The sequence below is a fragment of the Acomys russatus genome, chromosome 5, assembly GCF_903995435.1.
Source record: "Acomys russatus chromosome 5, mAcoRus1.1, whole genome shotgun sequence".
NCBI lineage: Eukaryota > Metazoa > Chordata > Mammalia > Rodentia > Muridae > Acomys > Acomys russatus.
Genome location: NC_067141.1, coordinates 58,085,420 through 58,108,526, shown reverse-complemented (window position 1 = coordinate 58,108,526; position 23,107 = coordinate 58,085,420). Strand labels below are relative to the sequence as shown.

The following is a 23,107-nucleotide window of genomic DNA, read 5'->3' as shown; positions in this document are numbered from 1 at the left end:
TTTGTCATCTGCGAACTACCTTGTGCGGGGGTGTGGTCTTTGCCAGTGGGAATAAATGCCAGACCCAGAGAGATACTGGGGGCTCTGAGAAAGAAGGCGGCTGCTGGTGGTCTCGTCTGCTGCTCCTGGTTGCTGTTGATGCAATGTGATGAGAAATAGTCGGAGATATCCTGAAGCGAGGATCGGACTTGTCCCCAAGAAACTCAATGGCCCTAAACAGCAGGAAGTAGCTAAGGAAAACTAGTCCTCTTCTCTCCACTAACCTTTTTTCTCTCCTACCTGGTGTTGGGGTGTTGGAAGGGATTGGGCTCAATACAGGGGAAAGAGATATAAACTCAAATACAAATAGATTTAAAAATAGTGTCTACACTGGCCTCCACATATACAGGCTCACAGGTGCATGTGAGCACACACATACACAGAGGGAAAATTCTAAGTTGCTCCATGAAATCAGCAAGCATACATATTTTGCTAGGTATGGTGGTGTATATCTTTAATCCCAGCACTAGGGAGGCAGAGACACGTGGGTCTCTGTGAGCTCAAGGCCAGCCTGGCCTACATAGCAAGGTCTACACAGTTAGCAAGGGATATACAGTGAGACACTGTCTCAAAAAAAAAAAAACAAAACAAAACCAAAAAACAAAAAACCAAACATGTATTTTTGTTGTTCATTTTCTTGTCTGTGTGTGTGTGTGTGTGTGTGTGTGTGTGTGTGTGTGTGTGTGTGTGTTGTGCACATGTGTGCAGGTACACTGACTCATGGGTCCATGTATGGATGCCAGAGGTTGACATCAGTTGTCTTTCTCTGTGGCTCTCTACACCCTTTCTGTGACAGGCTCTCTCACTGAGCCTCGAGCCTGTGGTTCAGCACAGCTGGCTGGTCAGATAGCTCTCAGGATCCATTTGTCTCAGTCCCTCCACAATGGGTTTCAGACACACCACTGCACTTGGTACTTACATGGGTGCCAGGAATGGAAAGTGGGTTCTCCGTAAGAGCAGTATGTGCCTTAACTGCTGAGCCATCTTTCTAGCCCTTTTTATTTTTCAGGCAGAGGTTCATAAGGATGAGGCTAACCTCACCTTTTCTGTGTGGCTGAGATTCACTTCTCCTCCTCCTCCTCCTCCTCCTCTTTCTTTTCTTTTTTTATACTTTCTGAGACAGGGTTCATAGCCCTGGCATCCTAGAACTTGTTCTGTAGACCAGACTGGCCTCGAACTCACAGAGATCCCTCTGCTTCTGCCTCCTGAGTGCTGGAATTACAGAAGTGAGCCACCACCGCCAGGCTGAGGCTGGCCTTCTTATTGTTCTGTTTCGGCCTCCCAAGTATCAGACTATAGATAATGCACCAACACACCCAGCTGTTTTATTTTTTAATTAATTTTTAGACTAGTAAATAAAGTTATGGGGTCCATTATGGAACAGAGTTCAACAGTTTTGAAACTTAGAATCTTATTTAGAATTAGTTTGTTTATTTATTTATTTAGAGACAGGGTCCCTCTGTGTCTGTGGATCTTAATCTTCCTAAAGCTGCAACCTTTTAATACACTTTCTCATGTTGTGGTAATCCCAAACATAATATTTTTGTTGCTGCATCATAACTGTAATTTTTGCTAATGCTGTGAATCATAATGTAAATATCCATGTTTTTTTGATGATCTTAAGCAACCCCTGTGAAAGGGTCATTCAACTCCCAAATGGGTCATGACCCACAGCTCTACATATTCCTGGGTGTCCTGGAACTCATTCTGTAGATCAGGCTGGCCTCGAACTCACAGAGATCTCCCTGCCTCTGCCTCCTGTGCTGGGATTAAACAGGTGCGCCATCACGCTCAGCAAGAATTTATTTACTTTTAGAGTTTTTTTTTTTTTTCTGCCATAGATAATGAGCAGAGAATAACAGTGGCCCTCAGTGACACACTTTTTAAGCGTTTTCCTATATATTGCGCAGGTGTGCCTCATGATCATTTGGAGAGGATAGCACGTAGCAGTTTCTAGATTTTACGCGTCAGGTGTGAGAGTTTCAGAAGTTAGGCTCTGTGAATGTGGTCAGGAGATACTGACTTGAACACTAGAAATGTGTAACAGGCAGGGAGGAGAGAAGAGAGGTTACCAGAAGAAACTGGAAACGTTTTGTTTTGAGACAGGATCTTTCTATAAAGCCAGAGCTGTCCTGGAGCTCACTAAGTAGACCAGGTTGGCTTTGAACTTAGAGAGCTACACCTACCTCTCCTGGAATTAAGAGCATGCACCACCATGCCCAGTGGGGGATGTTTAATATGCTGCACAGGCAAATGGCTTACTACCTTTACCCTAGAAATCTATCAGTTTTATAGTGCCCTCTAGCATTCCAATGAAGTCAGTTATTCAGCATAGGAATGGAGTGGAGATCCAAACACTGCACCCTTGTGGGGCTCCATGCAACCTTTAGCCTTAATGAAAGTCCATGAGGCACCACTGTGCTGGCCCTAATGAATATTTATGAGGCGCCACTATGCACCAGGCAAACTTAAATCACCAAATATGAGTGGTTGTCTTTCAACATATATTTCAGTCCCTAAAAGAAAAAAAGGAAGCCTCCTCTCCACAAAGGGATATGGAGGAGAACTGCTACAGAAGAGCTTGTGAGAATTCCCTTGAGATTTATTTTCCTCCTTTTGCAGGGTGTTTCTCTCTCCTCAGGTTTTATTAAGCATTCATTCTGGAAGGTTGTACTGCCTGTACCCGTGAGCAGTTATAAACTCCCAGTCTCTGTATGTAAAGTCCCATTTGAACCTCATCACCAGCCCCTCCTGCTGATGCCCCCTGCTGCCTCTCCCCCACTTCCCCCTCCCCCATATCCGGTACAGAGCAGGGTGTGAGTACTCCTCAGTAGCTAAAGACAGGATTCCCACCTTGGCTGCAGAGGATGGCAGGAAGACATCAGATCGAAGCCACAAGATTTGTTCTTTCTGTTCTGAGCCCATCATTGTTTTAATGCCTCTGAGTCTTAGCTTCCTTATGCACAGATTTCTGTTACCTCATGAGGACATTGAAAATAGTGGTGTCTGAACCGGTTTAACTCTAAATGATTCCAAAAATTTCTAACACTGTCACTTAGGAGCTACTTTTTACAGGTAGCTAATTAATGAAGTGAGACATTTATAAACAGGAAAAATTCTGGGAGATATTAAAGATGGCTTCAAAAGTCTATCAGAGCCCCCCTGATGTTTTCCCACAAAGCATTGCAAGCTTATTCTTTACTTTCACACACCTGAGAGAAAAAGTGAGGAAGATGTCAACGTTTCTTTGCCTGGTGAGTAATTCTAAGGCTGAGAGATCATCTTTAGTTTGTGTGAAACTGTGGGATATTTTCAAAGACATAGTCTTACTAATACAGAAGCTCAGAGCCTTTTAGATGCTGATTATCCCTTATCTGAGAAGCTCGGGACCCAATGTGGTTCAGATTTTGACACCTTTTGGATTTGGTAATCTTTGTACAGACTGTACAAACTGGATATTTCTGGCTAAGCCAAAGTCAGACACTAAGAAGAGAGTCAATGGGTCCTGTCTTAGGGAGTGTGGCAGCTCCCTCATCTGAGGCTTTGAAAAGTGGAAAATGCCACACATTAATATTAATTTAAATTGTATGCGAGGAATAATGACATTTCTTGCTGTTCTGTTCTATCATGTTGTGTGTGGGTGGGGGGGGGGGAGTAGTATGGTCATGAATCATCCTTTGTCCAGCATTTCCCTATTAGACTATCTGCCCATCAGTCTTCACTATCTTGGTGGTCAGAATCAACTGTCATGGTATCATAATGCTTGGATGCCAGCAATTGGTTCTGTCTGAGGTTCCAGGACTCTAGAGAGGAGGGCAGCCTAGGCCATTTCCACAGGGCTACTAGTCTAATCTGACCCTTACATACAAATGCAGCATTGGACCCACAGCTGGGGCTGCGCACAGGAATCCTTTCAGTTCCTGCTTCCTTCGTTTTACAAAGGATGTTGTTTTTAGACTGAGTTTCTTTAGTTACCCATCTGAATATGTGCAGGAAAACAAAACCATTTCTCCACATTTACTTGAGAAGAATACTCTGAACCATGTTGCAGTGAGGAGTAATTCAGGATTTGAGGAAGGTGTTCAGTGGCTAGCGACATACTGAGCAGTCACCAAGCAGGCTCTGCCCAGGATGTACTTACTTCCTGTTGGGGCTTTAAGACAATCCTGCCTACGTAGCCTTCTTCTGGGAACCAGCTGTTTAAAATCTGCACAATGTCTTCTTCTGGACCCACAGCTCTCTGGAATGGTTGTTTCTTGCACTCATTTTTTTCCTTAGATATAAAATACTTCTCTTCCATCAAGAAATAGTCTGCAGCAGTAAGTTTTGTGTCTTGGTCAATCGCCAAAATCTAAAGGAAAAGCAAAGGCAGCATTAGGCACATCCAGAAGAGTGGCACAAACCGAACACTAGTCTGTTTTCATGATGTTCTGACATGTTTGTTGTGCAGTTTATAAGGGAAAGCTACTTAGGAGTGCTGCATAATTCTCTCTAGAGCTGTAATAATTCTTAAATGTCAAAAAAGGATTGTTTATGTTCACTCTGGGCAATGACACAATTTATCCATAATCCCCAGACAGCATAACTATTTTTCCCACTGCTGGAATGAGAGATCCTATTGAATTAAAACTCCACAAACTTGGTTCTTTGAAATCTTTTTTTCCCCCTCAAGACAGGGTTTCACTGGTTTCTTTGAAATCTTGCCACAAAGGACTGATGCAAAGGACCCAGTACAGTTTGCAAACACCATCTCTGTTTCTCACAGTAGAAATGACTATCTTCTCATGGAAGGCTCACAGGGCTAAGTTGTCTTCTGGGAATGCTCCTCTCAGTAGATTCCTGACACTGTGACTAAAGGGTTTTTTTCTTTGTTGGCCCTGGACTCTGCACAATCAAATGGAGTGCTTAAGATAGAGCTCTGGAGTCAGTTAGACATAGATCTGAGGGTCTTTTAAGACTTCTTTCTTTTGAGATGAGAATATATGTCAGATATGCATGCCTAGCATGCATGAGGCTGTAAATATTTTCTGTCTTTGGAGTGTTGGAAAGAGAACTGGTTTTCTCATCTATAAAATGGAGTGCACACAGTACCACTCTAGTAGTTTTGGTTTATGATGGAGGCATTATGTTCTGGGCCAGACATCATGAGCACTCACCGAATATTAGCCATGGCTAGAGTCTTACTGATGTTTACTTCCTCCTTCCTCCTATCATATAGATTTCTGATGAAGTGTCCATGATAGGGAAGAAATCTTCTTTGTTCCCTTCCCATGAGAGGTAGCTGTGATGGGAGGGGAGCCAGCTGCTACTATTGTGTTAAGCAAATGCTCATCTCCCCAGGTCCCTGGGGATGAAGTGTCCATGGCTAACATTTCTCACTTGGAGGGAAAGCACAAACTAAGGACTTGCCTGTTGGAGAAGCTGCTTTGCCTTGGTGCCTCCATTTATAGTGAAGACAGCAAAGGGCTCTGGACCAGGGACACCATGCACTGTGACTTTGTGAGTCTGAGAACATGTCCTCTCTTCAGTGTTAAACATCTGCCAATGAAGATCACATGGTTTCTCCCACATTCTAGATAACAAAGTAGTTCTAGGCTCTTTTCAACACAACATTTCTACGACCCACTTATAACTCAGTGCAACGCGGATGTGGTAGAAGAGACGACGGCACATCTTCCTCAACAGCCACGAGGCAACGCAGCCGCCAGAGAATCAACTTCCTGAACTTACAGTGCTTCCTTCTAGTACAGGCAAGGATTGGTATAACATGAAATGCATGCTAGTTTTCACTTTTAAAAGCTCCACGAGCAATACAAATGTGAAGCCAAAGTTTCTGTAGAGAGACGCAAGGAAATGGAGGAAGGAAAAGAGAGAACCAAGAAAATAAGGGCAGGGGCACACGAGGAGATTGGCAGAGGCGAGGGAGAGAGGGGCCAGAGGAAAAAAAAAGTAGACCATGTGGGGCAGTGATGAAGGCAATCAGAGAAAGTGCCTAGTTTCGACAGTTTATGAACACAGAGGGAAACTGGACACACTGTCACACATATTTTTAATTTATAGAGGAAGGATAATAGAATTAGCCAGTAAATTGGAGCAGTGATCCTTGTTTAAACGAATAAGTTCTTGTTTAGATGGGGAAGCCCTGGTCCACTGATTCTCAGGCATCACCGGATGTGGGATCTTGATCGGTGAGTTAGCGGACGGACATGTAAGTGCCAAAGTGTTAGCCATTTTTGTTGTTATTATTTCCATAGCTACCTAATTAATGACTCATTGGCCTCTCTGTTGTACCACAGGAGAGTCTACCTTTGAAGTAGCAGCCCTACAGATATGCTAACTGAAATAAGAACTGAGTTACCAAAGAGGCTGGCATGGTACTGCCAGAGGGATTTTCTTCCATCCTCCTGCTGTTTATGAATAAGCTAGAGATTTCCAAGATTTCATTGTGGAGGTTCCGCAGCTGAAGGTGTCGATATCCTGGAAGGATGCAGAATTGAGAAAAGCCTGTTAACAATGCATGCCTGAGATCTGCAAAGAGCTCAATGGAGGTCAAGATAGCTCCCAAATGAATAATAGATGGCAACAGGCATGCCAGCGGGAACATTTCACTGTAAGAGCGCTGTCCCCAGGGGATGGTACTGGACTGCTAATGAATAATTAACCTGTTCAGTACTCTTTCTAGCTTAAGCTCAAATAAATAATAACCAAACTCAAACAACAACAAAGAAATAGGGAAACCTGATGATTTTGACACCAAGGCCCCTCCGTCGGCTTTACTAAAAATCAATAGCCATTTTAGAAAAGCTTTCATCATAAAATATTTTTAATAGCAAGAGATTGTATGCAAATATAAAATGCAACACTGTGCAGCCAGTAAAAGTGGTAATGTAACTGTATAGTTATTGATATAGGAAGTTGCTCGCTGTGCACAGTAGAAACGGAAAACCAGCAAGTCGTAAAACATTAGGATTACCAGGAAGTCTGTTTGTTAACTGTGTATCTCATCGTAAGCATGGGCAGAGATGTAAAGCCTGGCACAGATGTGCATCTGAAGTGATGCTCTTGAGAGAACTGTTTTGTGCTTCGCTGTCCTTTCTCACACTTTCCGGTAACTGCAATGGCCTGAATTATGGACCCCTCTTATTACTGTGTTGAGTGCCAAGCCCACTAGCACCTGAGGATGCGCCTGTGGAGATAGTTCCTTTAGTATTTATTGAGGTGGAAACGACGCCATGAGGGCGGGTCCTAACTCAATAAGATTAATGTCCCATAAGAAGGGGAATAAGGGATGACTCAGGAGGTAAAGGTGTCTCTGGCCAAGCCTGACAGCCCGAGACGCTTGGGGGCCATGTGATGGAGAGAGAGCATCAACTCTGTCCTCTGCCCGTCACAAGTACCTATGCACACATGCACATGGAGTAAATAAATACAATCATTTTTAAAAGAGGAAATTAAAACAGAGGCATCGAACATATACACACAAATTAAGATTATGCGACTAATCTTTGAAGAAGGCAAATGAAGGAGAGAGGTCGTAGAAGAGATGAAGCCTTCTGGCATCTTGATTTTGGCATTTCTAGCCTTCAAGACCATGAGAAAGTAAATTTGGTTGTGCTGCATTGTCCTGGAAACTCTACCAAACACCACACAGCTGGCGCTGCTTGCATAGAAAAAAGAAAAGGAAGTGAACAGAAGGTGGGAAAGTAGAATGTGCCTGTGGTACCCAGAGGATGTCTGCTTCACTGTGTCTGTGGTGGGGGGAGTACATATGTGCAATTTGATACTCAGGGTAGAACCAGCATTCTGCACCCTGAGACACACCTCAAAGGCAGAATCTTAGGCAGCACCCCAGACCTACTGCATCAGAGTCTATGCTTTATTACCAAGAGCTCCAGGAGGATCTTATGCACATCAAAATTTATGAGGCAACACAAGGAGCCGCAGTTCCTGAGGACCACACCAAAGCTGACCCACAAGCCAATGGTGCTCTTCATTTTTGCCTTTCATTTATTTATTTCTTCAATTAAAAAAAATTTGTTTTTGTTTTGTTTTGTATTTTTGAGACAGGGTTTCTCTGTGTAGCCTTGGTTGTCCTGGACTCACTTTGTAGACCAGGCTGGCCTCGAACTCACAGCGGTCCGCTGGCCTCTGCCTCCCGAGTGCTGGGATTAAAGGCGGACGTTGCCTTTCATTTAAAACCCACCCTTCTAACACTGCTAGGCTTCCTGTTCAGCTATGGCTGGCTCACTTTGCTTCTACTGCACTCCAGCGCTCGCCCGGCCCTTTGGTTTCTATTTCCTTACTTCATCCTCTGCCTTAAAATGCCCTTGGCACTGCAAATACCACTTGGGAATTTTGTTCTACCTCGTTTTAAAGCTTTGAGCGGAATGATTCTTTGAGCTGTTATCGCCGAACTGTTGTTCTCCACAACTGCAAAACGAAGAAACACAAGGTCTTCAAAGTGAACCCGGAAGAGAAACTGTTCATTCCACATGGGGTTCAGAGTGTTTCGATGGATGGGCTTTGTGCGGAAATGGCAGCTGTCCAGGGGCATGCCCAAGACGTCAACCTCAATGCATGGACTTCCGGTGCTGTTACTGGGGCACACATTTTGGCCAGAGATGATCTGAAGGGGAAGACAAAGGATCAAAGTCACAGAAGATGAAAGAGAAGCAAAGAAGCTGGTTCTCTTAGCTTCTCTCCACAGACATGCTGCAGTGGATAAGGGGAATGATTAATAAAAAAGCAAACACACGTGATTGTACTCAGGCAATCACATAGCTAGAACCATTTGTAAACCTGATTTTGCTTATAGCATGCACTTAAACCAAACCTCTCTATGGTCAAATGTGGGAAAGATTAAGCTTTGTCACAGGTGGAAGCAGTCTTGGCGGGCTTTACCCTTGGGGCACCCCATGAATACCTTGTGACAGACTGAGTGGAGCCATCCTGGGCCTGGAATTTAGGAAGCAGACCTGGTAACCCCAACTGGGCTATTGTTTTTCTAATTGACCCTCAATGGGAGAAGGAGACCGCCCTTTCCATGTGACTCAGACAGGTGGGGAGGAGAGAAGAACAGGTTCAGCCCAGGCTTGAGCGTGTGTGGAGCAGCAAACAGGCCGGACCAGCCCACGGGCCAGAGAGACACCTAAGGACCCGTCCCGTGGAATGGATACTGGCAGGTTCACTCTTTTGTCCCTTTAACTTTTTTTCCTTCTTGTGTAAGCTAGTTGGGTTGTATAATAAAGTTTAATTGTTAAAAAACAGAGCCAACAGTCAAAATTTGAAATATGATAAAAAAAAAAATAAACTGAAATGAAACTGCTTTTCTTACAGACATCAAGAGAAAAGAAGACCCTATTCCATGTAAACACGAGTTTGTTATTTATAGTCTATTCTAAATGCCACAGGATTATATTTTACAACTGCAAAGTCTTGAGTAGTTTTGGAGTAAGCCATGGGACACTTAACAGAAATTAAGTCATGGCTGGATGAAAAAAAAATGATGAAATGAAGACATGGCAGTCTTAGGTATGGTGGAGGAGAATGTTTATTGTAGACATGAGGGAGAGCACAGCGAGAGGCATCTGGAAGGGTCTACACTGAACATGGTTGGCAGATCAAGTCAGGCCATGTGAGGAGAGGGACCAGGGGAGAGGGCAGAGCCGGAAGCCAAGAGACCATAGTGTTGGAACCAAGAGCAGCGGTCAAGAGGCATAAAGGGTGAAAGGACCTTCTAGCCAAAATGGCTGGGTTATATAGGAATCAGAGAAGCTGGAGGAAGGGATGTTTAGTGCTGGGCTGGAGAGTTTCTGGTAGGGGGTGGACTATGACAACCAGGACAACTCTGTAACAGGTACTGGCCAATGTTGAGAGGGGCTGGCAGACAGAGTCCACTTTGATAAATTAATAGACACCAAGTTAACTTGTTGTTGGTTGGGGCAGGGTGTGTGTGTGTGTGTGTGTGTGTGTGTGTGTGTGTCTGTCTGTCTGTGTGTGCGCTAGCGTGCATGCACATGTTTGTGGTGTTTCCTGAGACCTAACAGTAGCCTTCTGTAAACAGATAAAGCAACAGTCTACCCTTACTAAAATGGTCCAATACAAGAGAGGCAACTGCTCTCCCAGCTTAGGGTGAGAGAGAAAGCAATTTGGGTGGTGGAAGAATGTGTGAACAGAATTATCCCAGGGATTTGGAGTGTCATGAGGGCTCTCCCTTTGGAAAGAGAAAAATGAGATTTAAAATTGAAAAACAGAACTGACCCTGGTTCATCGCCCTCTCCTATCTTCTGCCCTGATTTTTTTTTCCTCTGTTAGCTAAGAGGGAGCAAATGAATGAAGAAGTAGAGGTGACTAGTGACCTGTAGTTCTCTATTTTAAGGCAACAACCTGTAGAGTTTGGCCAACAACTCGGTGATGATTTATGTAATAAGAGGCACAAGGTTAGACTAGAAGCAGGAAGTGTACCTCACTGTGTGTATTACACTGATACTGGTCTGTCTGACCTGGGAGGGAGGTCAACCTTTACGGGGACACTGTTATGATTCTGAGTACCCCCAGGAGACAAAATGACCACTATGAGCATGTGAGATAAAACAGGCACCTCATAACTTCACCTGCTTGGCTCAGAAACACGGAGTCTGTGACAGCATGCGTAACCTCAGCCCACTGCTTTCTGGGAATTGAGAAATGACTGCAGGAATTAAACCTGCATGATCTGAAACGCACAGCTTTGCAGTGCCCTGTATTCCAGATGGGCTTATATTCACTCCCGGAGGTTGAGTATTTTGGCTCATGTTCATTCAAGGTGGCATCTCTCTAACAACAGGGGCATTACTCACAGTTAAAGAATAGATAGCAGGATCCAGGTTGTCTAGGTCTCTTTCCAGTGGGGAAAACTTCTGGTACATGGGACAGCTTTTATCCCACAGGACAGGGGGCTTCAAAACATAGCCACAGCCTCCATTCGCCTCGAACATTGCCGCATTTAATTGTAAAGGAAGATCTGCGGAACAAACAAAGCCACAGTTACACGTTGCTTCATGAAGGAGAAAACAATGAGCCATGCACTTTGTGCTGGCTGTTTTTGTCAACTTGACACAAGCTAGGGTTGTTTGGGAAGAGGAACCCCAGTTGAGAAAATGTCTCCATCAGATTGCCTGTAGGCAACTCTGGAGGTCATCTTCTTGATAATTATTGATGTAGGAGGCCCAGTCCAGTGCGGATCATGCCACTTCTGGGCATGGTGGTCCTGAGTTGTATAAGAAAGCTGACTTGAGCAGGCCTTGGAAAGCAAAGCAGTAAGCAATATTCCCCTGTGGCCTCTGCTTCAGCTCTTGACTTGAGCTCCTGTCCTGACTTCCCTCGGTGAAGGAGTGTGACCTGAGAGCTGTAAGCTGACATGAGCCCTTTCCTCTGCTATCTGCTCTTGGCCATTATATTTCAGCACAGCAATAGAAACCTTGTCTGAGACACACTCCACAGACTGATGAATGAGAGCTATGTGCTAGGTTATGTTAGGAGGCACAGAGATCCAGAGGCGTAGCAGGTAACAGAAAGAAAACAAAACAAAAAACCAAACCAAACCAACCAACCAAACACACCACCACCACCACCACCACCGCCACCACCACCACCACCAACAACAACAAAGGCACTTTCCTTACAGTCTAGGAACATGCCCCACATTCCAACTCTAAGCTGGAGTGGGCCCCTTAAGAACTTTTTTTTGCAAGTAAAACTTCACCACATCTATCAGAAACCTTGGGTAGAATACTTCATTTTATGCTGAAGTTTGGAGCAAAATCATTATTTTGGGGAAAGAATCATTCCATTTTTTTAAATCCACAAATACCAAACATGCAGACCATTTTATGGCCAACTCTTGCTATTTCAAAGGTAAGATAAAATCTTAACGGTACAAGAAAGAAAAACAGCATTTCCTTCAAATCTTGCTTTCAGCCCATAATTATTTTTACCGCTTTTTTGTTATAGTTAAATATGAAAAAAAAAGTCATCACATATGATTCACATCATGTTCACAGGCTCCTCAATCATAAATTTTAGGAACCCTCACAAAGGCTTTGAGTGTTTTGTCGCCAAATTTTATTTGGCACAGTTTTTGATGAACGACTGCGCAGTTTCTGGCCTCTTCCACACTCACGTGCTCATCTGATGGCTCAGTCTGTATGAACGCTGCCCAAAGGAGCAAAAGGTTTATGAGACACACCTGACTAATGTCCCCTCCTGTAGATTCCTCCCATGTGCCCAGTGAACTTTGCTACATGAACCAACATCAAGAAAAAGTGTACTAAGTGCCTTTGAACAACAAAGACTTGGCCCCTGCTTATGTATAAAAGTTTCCTGTGTATGTGAGTTTGGCCACGTGTGTGTGTAGGAATTCCTGGAGAAGATGCATTAGGCACATCAAGATTCCTGGGCCTTGGTTGCCTCTGTTGAATTAGCGCATAGCATCCATTTGTCAGGTTCCTTCCACTTCTGATGTGACTGGCTTATAGAGGCTGTGCTGTCCCTTCCCTGGCCACTCTGTGACATGAAACAGATGTAGCTGGGATGGCTGAATGAACAAACAAGCTCACTTGAGGTATTTAAATGTAAAATGAGTATTTACACCAATTTGAAACAATATTTATAATCTTTTTTGTTTGTTTGTTTGTTTGTTTTTGAGACAGGGTTTCTCTGTGTAGCCCTGGCTGTCCAGGACATGTTCTGTAGACCAGGCTGGCCTTGAACTCACAGTGATCCACCTGTCTCTGCCTCCCTGAGTGCTGGGACTACAGGTGTGCACCACTGTGCCTGGCCAGCATTTCTTTCTTTCTTTCTTTCTTTCTTTCTTTCTTTCTTTCTTTCTTTCTTTCTTCCTTCCTTCCTTCCTTCCCTTCTTTCTTTCTTTCTTTTTGACTTTTTGAGACAGGGGTTCTCTGTGTAGTCTTGGCTGTCCTAGACTCACTTTGTAGACCAGGCTGGCCTCAAACTCACCTGCCTTTGCCTCCTAAGTGCTAGGATTAAAGGCATGTACCACCATGCCTGGCTGGCTAGCATTTCTTAAAATCCAAAATCTAATACAATTTTATGAGCAGTGATATGACACCACAGTGTAAAAATCCCTGTCTGACCTCATGATGGGTTGCAATCAAAACAGTCTCTTTCTGTGTGTATACACACACACACACACACACACACACACACACACACACACACACACACACACATATATATACACAACTTCTTTCAGGTTTGTAGTCAGACCTTCTTAGCACTGTGCCTAACCTAATAGCTCTTTAAGACAGTTTTAAAAAAAGACTAGGTCACACTGTGTATACTTTGGTGGGGGGTGGGGACTGTGACTTGCTACACAGACTATGCTGGCCTCAGACTCTCAGAGATTGGCCTGCTTCTGCCTCAGAATGCTAGGGGATCTGGCTGACTCCATCAAATGTGCCAATATTAGCTTCTAAAAACTCTCAAGCACCGTTTTATAGATATGATCCCATTCGGTACTCCAATATGTAAAACAGATCTTGGGAAGCTGCTCAGTTTAAAGCAGAGAGGGCCTCAAGTTTAGTCCACTGCTGTCTCCTTGGGGGAGTCCTAGTGGTCATCTGCAGCTATAGCCACAGTTTAGAAATCCTGTTTGTAACTAATGAAAGGAAGTCCACGAACCAGTGCATCCCGATTGGCCTATCTACATCAATGCACGCCAGCCTAGATCAGACAATACCATCATTTGCATGGTCTCCTGTTCACTTAAAAACACTGTGATGGGCAGATATCACACTCATAATAGTTACTCTTGTATTTGGGATCTTGAAAAATCACTATGAGAACTGCAGCTCTAATCCAATAAAGCATAATATAAATACTTTTTAGAAAGAGCCTTTTCTTCTGACTGGGGTTGCAATGCTTACATCCCTCTGGCTTCTGCATATGGAGCAGGATTCATTGTGGCCCAGAAAAAAGAACTCAGCTGGGCTGCTGCCAATGTTAACCACAGCTTTGCATGCCAGCTTCAGGTTCACAGGCTCAATGGTCACTTTTATTGAGCATGGACCCGCTGGTTGTTTCTTGGAGGTGACAGGTCAGCTGGAACCTTGAGGACAGAATAGATGGTCTTAGTTCCTCAGACACCCCTGGGAGGCACCAAAGTCTCCTGACATCTACAAAATGGCAAGACAGATGAGCATGCGAGATGGGGGGGGGGGGGGCTGCCAGAACACTAGGAAATGCCTTAGGAAATTAAGTACTTCTTAACCTAGGAATTGTTTTCAACGACTGAAAAAAAAAATGGTTATTCTGATATCGATTCTCAAGTCACAGGGAAGTACCCAGAAGGTATCTCGTTATGGTTTGAATGTGGCATGTTCCCCCAGAAGCTCATATGTTTAAACACTTGCTCTTCAGCTGGTGGCCACCATCTGGGAAGGCTGTGGAACTGTCAGTTGGTAGAGTTTTTCTGGAAGAAGTGGGTCAATGGGGGTGGGCCTGCAGGTTTTATAGCTGAGCTCCACTTGTCCCTCCTTTGCCTCCTGACTGCAGATGTTCTGTGTCTAGCTAGCCTCTGATTTTCCCGCCATGCTTTCCCTGCTGTAACTGTATTCTCTCAAAGTGTAAGTCGGAATAAGCTTTTCTCTCTTTCAGTTGCTTTTTGTTAGATATTTTGTCACAGTGAAAATTCACTAACAGGTCAGTGTGAAAAGTAACAGATCTGGACCAAAAAAAAAAAAAAAAAAAAAAAAAAAAAAAAAAAAAAATCAAGAACCATGGGTTCAAATTGCAGTGAGGTTGATGAGGACAGACTGCCTCAGCTCAGGGCAATGTGCACTTATTTATCACCTACTGTGTGCAAAGCCTTTGAGGGAGGCTTTAGTCACAGGTGCATAAATTGTGGTCAGTCTTCTAGATGGACACACTGACTTTGCATGTAGCTTGGGCCTTGTGCAACAAGGGTGGATGTTTAAGGCTCATTGACTAGAACTGAGTGGATGAGAGAGACAGTCTCTCTGGGTGGCAAGGCTATGCAGAGGACCTTGCAGATGAACCACATGACAGCAATCTGCCTTCCTTGAGCGGGGCAGCTCTAACAGCTGCTCCCAGATTGATCTGGGGAGGCTAAAGACTGCAGGGCTGAGTGGAAGGTGCTCTGAGACTCACTGTGTGTGGTGGACTGTGGGGGTAGGCACAGGAGTGGCAGCTTTGTATATTCACTTTAGCCAGGGTGCCCTTTGCCATCAGTGGAGCCAGTATGTCTACAATAGTCCTGGCACTTCAGGAGCAGGGCACATCCCAAGCCAAGCATCCTTACATTTCCTTGAGGAAACCATTCTGCTAGTTATTTCATGGCATTTAAAAGAATTAAGTAGCATAATAGACCAGGAGGCCTTGGACTCAGGGCTGCAGACAGAGCCAGGGAGGTGAAGCTACAGGCCACTTGTGAAAGATCGAAAAGAAACGGAAAAGAAAAATTTTTACAACTCTGAAAGTGTTCTGCCATTATTTCCATTTTTGAGTCCAAATCGTACAGTGTTTTATAGCTTATCAAACACCCTTAAGGAAAGTTAACATTTGTGTAGTGCCTTTTCTGTGCTACGAGCTTTGCCAATTGCTCCTTCAACTATAGCATTCCTAGGTAATCTCAATGAAAACAGTAAATATGATGAGGGCAAAACAAACCACAGCATGGAGGACATCACTAAGCAGATGCCTTTAGTGTCAGCTGCAGCTGACACCAGTGCTGGGCACCTTACTGTTCCAGAGGTAAAAGCTGTAGTCTGGTCTCAGCTGGAAGCATGGCACATGGTCGTTTACAGTTTAGCATAGGTTCAGACACAGTTCATGTGAGACGAACAGCAGGGCTACTGGCACCCTGGCTGTTCCAAGGAAAGACTAGACTTTGTGTGGTTTCTTAGGAAACAACTGTGGAAACAGAGGTCTTCTTCCCTGGACTCCCAGAGAACGTGAACTTATCACTAGAAGGCACTCGGCAACCTTGAGCAAAGGAAGCATCTGAACGATGTCTGAGGTAACACCACTACTTTTCCCCTTTGGGGCAAGCCTGAGTCAGCCTTGCCCTTGCCAGCCTCTCCCGTCTGCCTCTGCAGGGCTGGAATTCAAGGGAGGCACAGTGACACCCTAGTCACAGGTTGCTATTTTCTGACTTGCAAGAAGACGCAGTTAACAAGTGATGTTAGGAGATTCCTGCCCTCACAGAGCTAAATCCAGCCAGATATAGTTCTGTCAAGAGCCTGTGTTTAGGAAGTGCTCTTAAGAGCGTCATCACCCGGGGTGTGGGGGTAGGGGTAGGGGCTTCCCTTTTCTGAGGAGAAGTTGCGGGGAGAAAAAGGAAGAGGGTTGGACAGGGAGAAGAAGAGGGAGGGAGCTATGATCAGGATGTAAATGAATAAATAAGTAGATTTAAAAAATAAAAGACAAACAAACAAAAGGATCCTCAGCGTTAATTACACCTGCTTTCAAGCAAGATGAAGGGTGTGTCCCCAACACTACTCGTAGGGTCTCTCTCTGATCTATTACTTTATAGTTTGTAAGACTGGAGTAAAATATACCTCTCAGGATACTTGTAAAGCTATCTTGAGATAAACAGAAGAGAAATTAAACAAAGCATAACAAAATAAATGCAGCTAGCTGGTATTCAAAGATTGCCAAAATCCTCAGTACCCAGGGGGTAAAAAATAGTTCTGGGCATGATGATAACTGTGGCATTCGTGTGCATCTCCAAGGGCTGGGAGGAAGAGACATGAGGGTCCCTGGGAGCTTGCTGGCTAGCTAGTGTAGCCTGGTCTATAAGCTGCTGGTGAGCAGGTAACAGACCAGGCGTCAAACAAATAAAGTGGTGATGACAGAGGAAGACTCTAGTGCTTACCTACACACACACACACACACACACACACACACCTCTCTCTCTCTCTCTCTCTCTCCTTTTCTCCCCCTCTCTCACCCATGCACATATTAAAGCACTTTCATATAATACCAATTATACAAAAAATATAATAGACAAAAATCATTCATTGGTGCTTTCAAAATCTTAACCATGCCAGCTTTAAAAGCCAAATTTGTATAATCACAAAATACAAAAGTAGAACAAACATGTTACATATTGTGTAATAAGACTTCTAGAATTCATTCTGGCATTCCCTCTCTGATTATCTTAATCCTTGAGGGCTGTATCTCATAAACACTATACTCTTTAGGACAGTCACCACCTGCTTTGATTTATGCTGTCTGTTTGTTTCTTGAAGCTATCTAAGTCCCATCAGCATGGTTCAAATGCTGCCTAATCAATCTCTCTCCCTCCCTCCCTCCCTCCCTCCCTCCCTCCCTCTTTCCCTCTCTCTCTCTCTCTCTCTCTCTCTCTCTCTCTCTCTCTCTCTCGCGCGCGCGCGCGCGCACACACACACACACACACACACACACACAGGTCTTCTGAAATTAGATATACATTTATTTCTACAGAACTTGTCATAGCATCATCCTTAATCAGCACTTCATTTTAAAACACAATAAAGTCTAAGGAGTAATTTTATGAATGGCTAATGAACATACTTAATTGACTGGAGCTCTGCCACCCCCAGTTATTGCAGGTCCTTGCTCTTACTGATTCAAAATCAATGGCTCTTTAGACTGGAAAGCCAGCATCGCACTTCTGTAATACATGTCTACATTTAGAAAATCATCTACAACTCTAATTTGTGCTTTGGGGGAAGAGGGTGTGATTTTCACAGCAATTGACAAGAAGAGTACATATTTCTTTTCTTCTCCTGGCATGAAACTTTAATTTTGTGCTATGAGAAAGATGGTAGCGTCTCTATAAGCTCAAATGACACCATCTTGACCAATAAAATTAAACACCTGCCTACAAGTTGTGCGAAGTGGTGATGTTCAGGTATCGCAGCATTTGTGACACCTAAACAAGGCCTTAAGATTGCAGCATGGATGGAGAGGGGCCTCTGGGACACAGTGCTACTGGAGGAGCTATTGGAAGTTAATGGAGGCTGAGAGGGACAGCAGCTCTCTTTTGAGGATATGGGAGCTAGAAGGGTGCCTGGGATCCTGCGAATGGCCACACACAAGTTCTTATGGGAATTAGAACTGCACTCATGAAGTTATTGAAGAAGTCAGGAGGGAGCTGGGATGGGTGGCACTAGGGTGCATTCGAGGAAGGTAGTGACGGACGGATGTGGATATGATCAATAGACATTATATAAATGCACAACATTTTCAAGGAATAAAAAATACTAAAAACAAACAAACAAACAAACAAACAAACAAAGAGAGTCATTGCCCATCTTTCTTTTCTATCAGATCAGTTCCAAAACATCAGTGGAACAATTCTGATCATCTTCCTACTTTTCTATCCTGTGTTCCTCAGCTTGGGCTCTTTTTTTTTTTTAAAATCTCAAGAAAACAAATGTTCATGGAATTGCATTTAATGCACATGAGAAGATGCAGAGAGAGGTGAGGGTGCAGGCGCCTTACCATCCGTCTGGTAGTTTAGTGCTACCAGCTGTATTCCATGGAGCCAGAACATGAGGGGGTTGGGGTTGGATGAGTCGATTCTGGTGGCTGCGGGGTAGGTCCTCAGTAGCTGGCAAGCGGTGTGCTGGATCAGTTTCTGGGAATACCTGCGACATAGACGTTTGGCGGCATTTTCATTCAGCGATGAGATATGATAGCATTTAGGAGTTCTAATGATCGCGCTGAGAGACGTGCTCGGGCTGAGTGGAGTAGATTCCTCCCAGGTTTGTCGGTTTCCATCACAGGAACCTAAACCTGCAGAGAGATCAACCTCTGATTAATGTAAAACTTCAAACATCTTAAAAGCTCGGTCTCAACAGCACGCCAGATACACACTTGTAACAAGAACACAGTCTGCAATCTATCTTGAGTGCTACTTGTGGGTAAGTTTGCTACCTTGAAACATGGTGGCTATTGAGTTTTAAAATGAGGGTAGCAAGCTGGGGTGTGGTTCAGTGGTAGGGTGTTCACAAAGCTCTGAGTTCAACCACCAGCACCAAAACACAACCCAACAAACACAAAACAAAACAAAAACCCAAAAACCAACCAACCAACCAAAAAACCCCAAACAAACCAAAATAAGTAATGAGGATAGTAACACCAATTTAAGTGTGGTATCTAGAAGTGGTTTTGCTTCAGTAATTTATTGTCTTATGGGTAATCTTTACAAATACAAAGCTATATGAAACTGTATAAAACTTACAACAAGAAACAAAACCCCAAATATTCTATCAGTGACAAAACAGTTAATTAGATATCCATATAAAGGACTATTACACAGGCACAAGAAGATAAGATAGACAAATGTACAGATTGGTGTGTGACAGCAGAGAGCAACTAAGAAGTTTTTCAAGTATGTTTGATTACATCCCATTTGAATTTTCTTTAGAACAATTTTATTTTATTTTATTTTATTTTTTGAACAAATTGCAGTGAACTTCCCAGTGTTCAGCTCTGAGAAACAACATCATGACACTGAGAATGGAAAGGAATTTTAATCATCTTATGAATCAGTTGGACTTTTAACTAATAGAATTTATTGATTTTACAACAAGAACTAATTAGAAATCAAATGATGTATCTTGTGGATACAGGGAGCAGTTCCAGGAACCACTAGAACAGTCCAAGGTGCTTCCAATTTTACTTTTGAGGTGAGCAATGTGAGACTGTCTTCAGTAAAATGCTTTGTTAAGTGAGTTAAAAGAATAAATTAACAACCAAAACATATTTGTGTTGTACTTGGATAGTGTAAACATCTATGAAAATAAAGGCGAATTTCAAAACTCAAGGGAAGTGGCTAGACAGCAAAGTGTCTGAGTCATCTAGCATGCAGGACCGCGGAAAGACATTGAGAGAAGGTAACTTTACTTTTTCCAGATGTTCTGTTAAGTGATGCTGTCTCCCCTGGGCTCATTCTGCCAGGATTGTTGCCAAAAATGGACTTCCTGCTTTTCCTCTCTTTCCCTCTGCTAGAGCCAGATGAATTTAGAGTTGACAGGCCTGTTCTCATAAAATGAAAATAAATAAGCCAAAAGCTACAGGCAAGAGAGCTCAACATTTTCCATCCTCACTCCTGTTTATACTGAAGTCCTACTGTACCCTTGTTATACAGCACAGGAGACCCCTTGCATTACAACATGCTTGATAACAGTGTGGTAGGCAGTTATAGCAAAGTTTATCTAGTCATTAGACAAACGCAACAAACACTGCATGATTATTAAAGAATAATCTCCCAAATTACTACACGCACTCACACACACACACACACACACACACACACACACACACACACACACACACACACATACTTCTAGTGAACTGTGTGACCGAAAGAGTCTTACAATTGTACATACAGAATATGCTACAGGCTAACAACTCAACTTGAGAGAGGAAGGAATGATTATGAGCCAGGGCACAATACTGTTCACATTCCGGGTCTTTGGGCATTCTTTGTTGCGGCCTCATGGGCTTTCACCCGTCCACCTTAGCATGCCAATTATTGTGTTTGTCTAGTTCATGTTTAGGCGGTCGTGTTGGTGACACTTTATGGGTGTAGTTTTTGACATTCCTAAAAGACAATCTCACAGCCAACACCCTGATCCTCTGGCTCTTACAGTCTTTCTGCCGCTCTTCTGCAATGATCCCTAACCTTAGGTGCAGGAGTTGTTTTATAGATATATCCTTTGGGACGGGGCTCCACAACTCTGCATTCTGATTGGTTGTGGTTTTCTGTAATGGTAAACTAAAGAATGCTGAGGGACAAGCACACAACTGGTTGTCACATACAATGTATATTGTATACAAGTAATAATATACAGGCTGACAAGGTTGTACTATGTAGTGTGTGTGTGTGTGTGTGTGTGTGTGTGTGTGTGTGTGTGTGAACTATTAATGGGAAAAAACAGGCCATGAGTTTGAAACAGAGAAAGGAAGGGTATATGGGAGGGTTTAGAGGGAAAAAAGGAAAGAAGAAAATGATATAATTGTAATCTCAAAAAAATTAAAGAAACAATTTAAAAAACTCTTCTTGCATGATCTTTGACCCAGCCTCGGCTTTTCCTTATCTAAAAAGATGGGCATGATGATGATGTTTGTGGCTTTTCTTTCTCACACTTCTGGTCCAGGTCCATTTGCTCCCTGGGTTCTTTATGCACAGTGCCTGGTGCAGAACAGGAATTTAGTACATATTTGCTGAATGAGAGAATGAATGTGCATTACACAGACCCAACTCTGATATAAGAAGAATGACTTAAAAGCTCCAAGGAAGCCAGTTGACACCAAATCATCCCTATTGTTCAAAGCTGTACCCTTGGAGAGTGATTTCTTATACTGCAGAAACTTGGGAGGTCTTCTTCAGAAAATGATAACCCTTCTAAGAACATCAACAGAGAAAGGACAGAGAAGTGTTTAAAAGTGCAGATGAGCATTTAGGATATCTGATACTGCTGGGCTGACCAAGAACCAGACACTAGAAAGCCCAGAGACCTAGGTCAAAACCAAATACTACTGGTCTTTAAAAAAAAAGTATATAGCCTTACACTATGATGGGTGGATCTGGGCCCAGGGGTTCTGCTCGATCTAAGGCACCAACCAAGGACAATATGTGCAGTCATCATCAAACCCCTATCCAGATCTAGCCAAGGGACAGAACATCCTCCACAGTTAAGTGGAGACTGGGGACTGACTTTCACATGATCTCTGGTGCCCCAAATTTGGCCATGTCCCCTTTTTGGGGAGGCCCAATGGCACTCGGAGGAAGGATAGCAGACTACCAAGAAGAGACTTGATACCCTAGCACCATATTCAGGGGGAGGAGGTCCCCCTCAGTCACAGTCATAGGGAAGGGGAATGGGGTGAAAGTGGGAGGGAGGGAGGAATGGGAGGATTCATGGGATGGGATAGCAAATGAGATGTAACATGAATTATTTTATTTTTCAATAAAAATGTGTTAAAAAAAAGTAGTGTTGAAGTGACTCCTAATGATAGGCTGCTAAATGGATATACCGGAGTCTCACTCAGCCATCACCACAGAGGCTTCCTTCTGCAGCAGATGGGAACAAATACGGAAGCCTACAGCCAGACATTACACACAGAGAGACTTTGGAACACTCAGAGCTAAGAGAAACTGAGTGTAAGATCCAGAGAGGATGAAAGACATCAGGAGAGCAAGGCCCTCTGAACTCCCAGAGACGGAAGCAGCAAGCACAGCGCTTGCACAGCTGTCTGTGCCAGGTCCTCCATGTATAATATTAAGGTTTCCAGGTTAGTGTTTTGATGGGACTCTTGAGTGTGTGAACAAGTGGGAGTCTGATTCTTGTGCCTTCCCTTGGGCTCTTTTCCTTCTGTTGGTTTGCTCTGTTAGTTAAACTTTGATGCAATGGGTTTTGTTTTATCATATTATCATTTATTGCTTTATGTTCTGCTGTTATCTCTTAAAAGCCTGGTTTTTTTCCCCAATGAGACACAGGAAGGGAGTGGATCTGGGTAGGATGGGATGTGGGGGAAGAGGACAGGGAAACAATAATCAGATATATTGTATGAGAATAGAATCTTTTCTACAAAGGGGAAGGAGGAACACAGAGGTTGGGCTCAGAAAACTGAAGTTTAGAGGGTGGATTGATGTCTACCAAAGTCACTGATGAGAGCCATGATAAGCCTTGCCCAGTGACTTTGTCCCCTAGTTCCCTTATAATCTTCCTTCTTGGGATGTGGAGTACCTTACATCTAAAACAAACAAAAAAAATTTTTTTTAATTTATGGATATTTGTATGGGTATGTACACATGTCTATGTGCCATGTGCAGGCAGTGCTTTTGGAGACCAGAGGAGGGCCAGAAGACTACTATGTCCTATTTCTGGTCTCCAAGGGCCAATGTGGTATGCAGACACACATGCAGGCAAAACACCCATCCACACACAGAGATTAGCACAAACACATGCGTATTAATACATGGAGGCCTGCAAAAAAGGACACCACAGAGGGCTGGAGACTCTCAGATTCTTAGAGTTTGGGAATCAGTAAA

General features: G+C 43.5%; 1 protein-coding gene across 1 annotated transcript in view; it reads right to left on the bottom strand.

Moving 5' to 3' along the window:
* LOC127189536 (1-phosphatidylinositol 4,5-bisphosphate phosphodiesterase epsilon-1-like) overlaps window positions 1-23,107 on the bottom strand; it is a 201,474-nt gene that overhangs the window by 7,561 nt on the left and 170,806 nt on the right. Inside the window, exons 22-28 of the mRNA XM_051146421.1 lie at window positions 19,954-20,085; window positions 18,547-18,840; window positions 10,878-11,041; window positions 8,404-8,665; window positions 6,398-6,516; window positions 5,449-5,577; window positions 4,181-4,390 (exon numbers count right to left, since the gene is read on the bottom strand). Coding sequence (XP_051002378.1) covers window positions 4,181-4,390; window positions 5,449-5,577; window positions 6,398-6,516; window positions 8,404-8,665; window positions 10,878-11,041; window positions 18,547-18,840; window positions 19,954-20,085 — 1,310 coding nt within the window. The remainder of the gene's footprint in view (window positions 1-4,180; window positions 4,391-5,448; window positions 5,578-6,397; window positions 6,517-8,403; window positions 8,666-10,877; window positions 11,042-18,546; window positions 18,841-19,953; window positions 20,086-23,107) is intronic.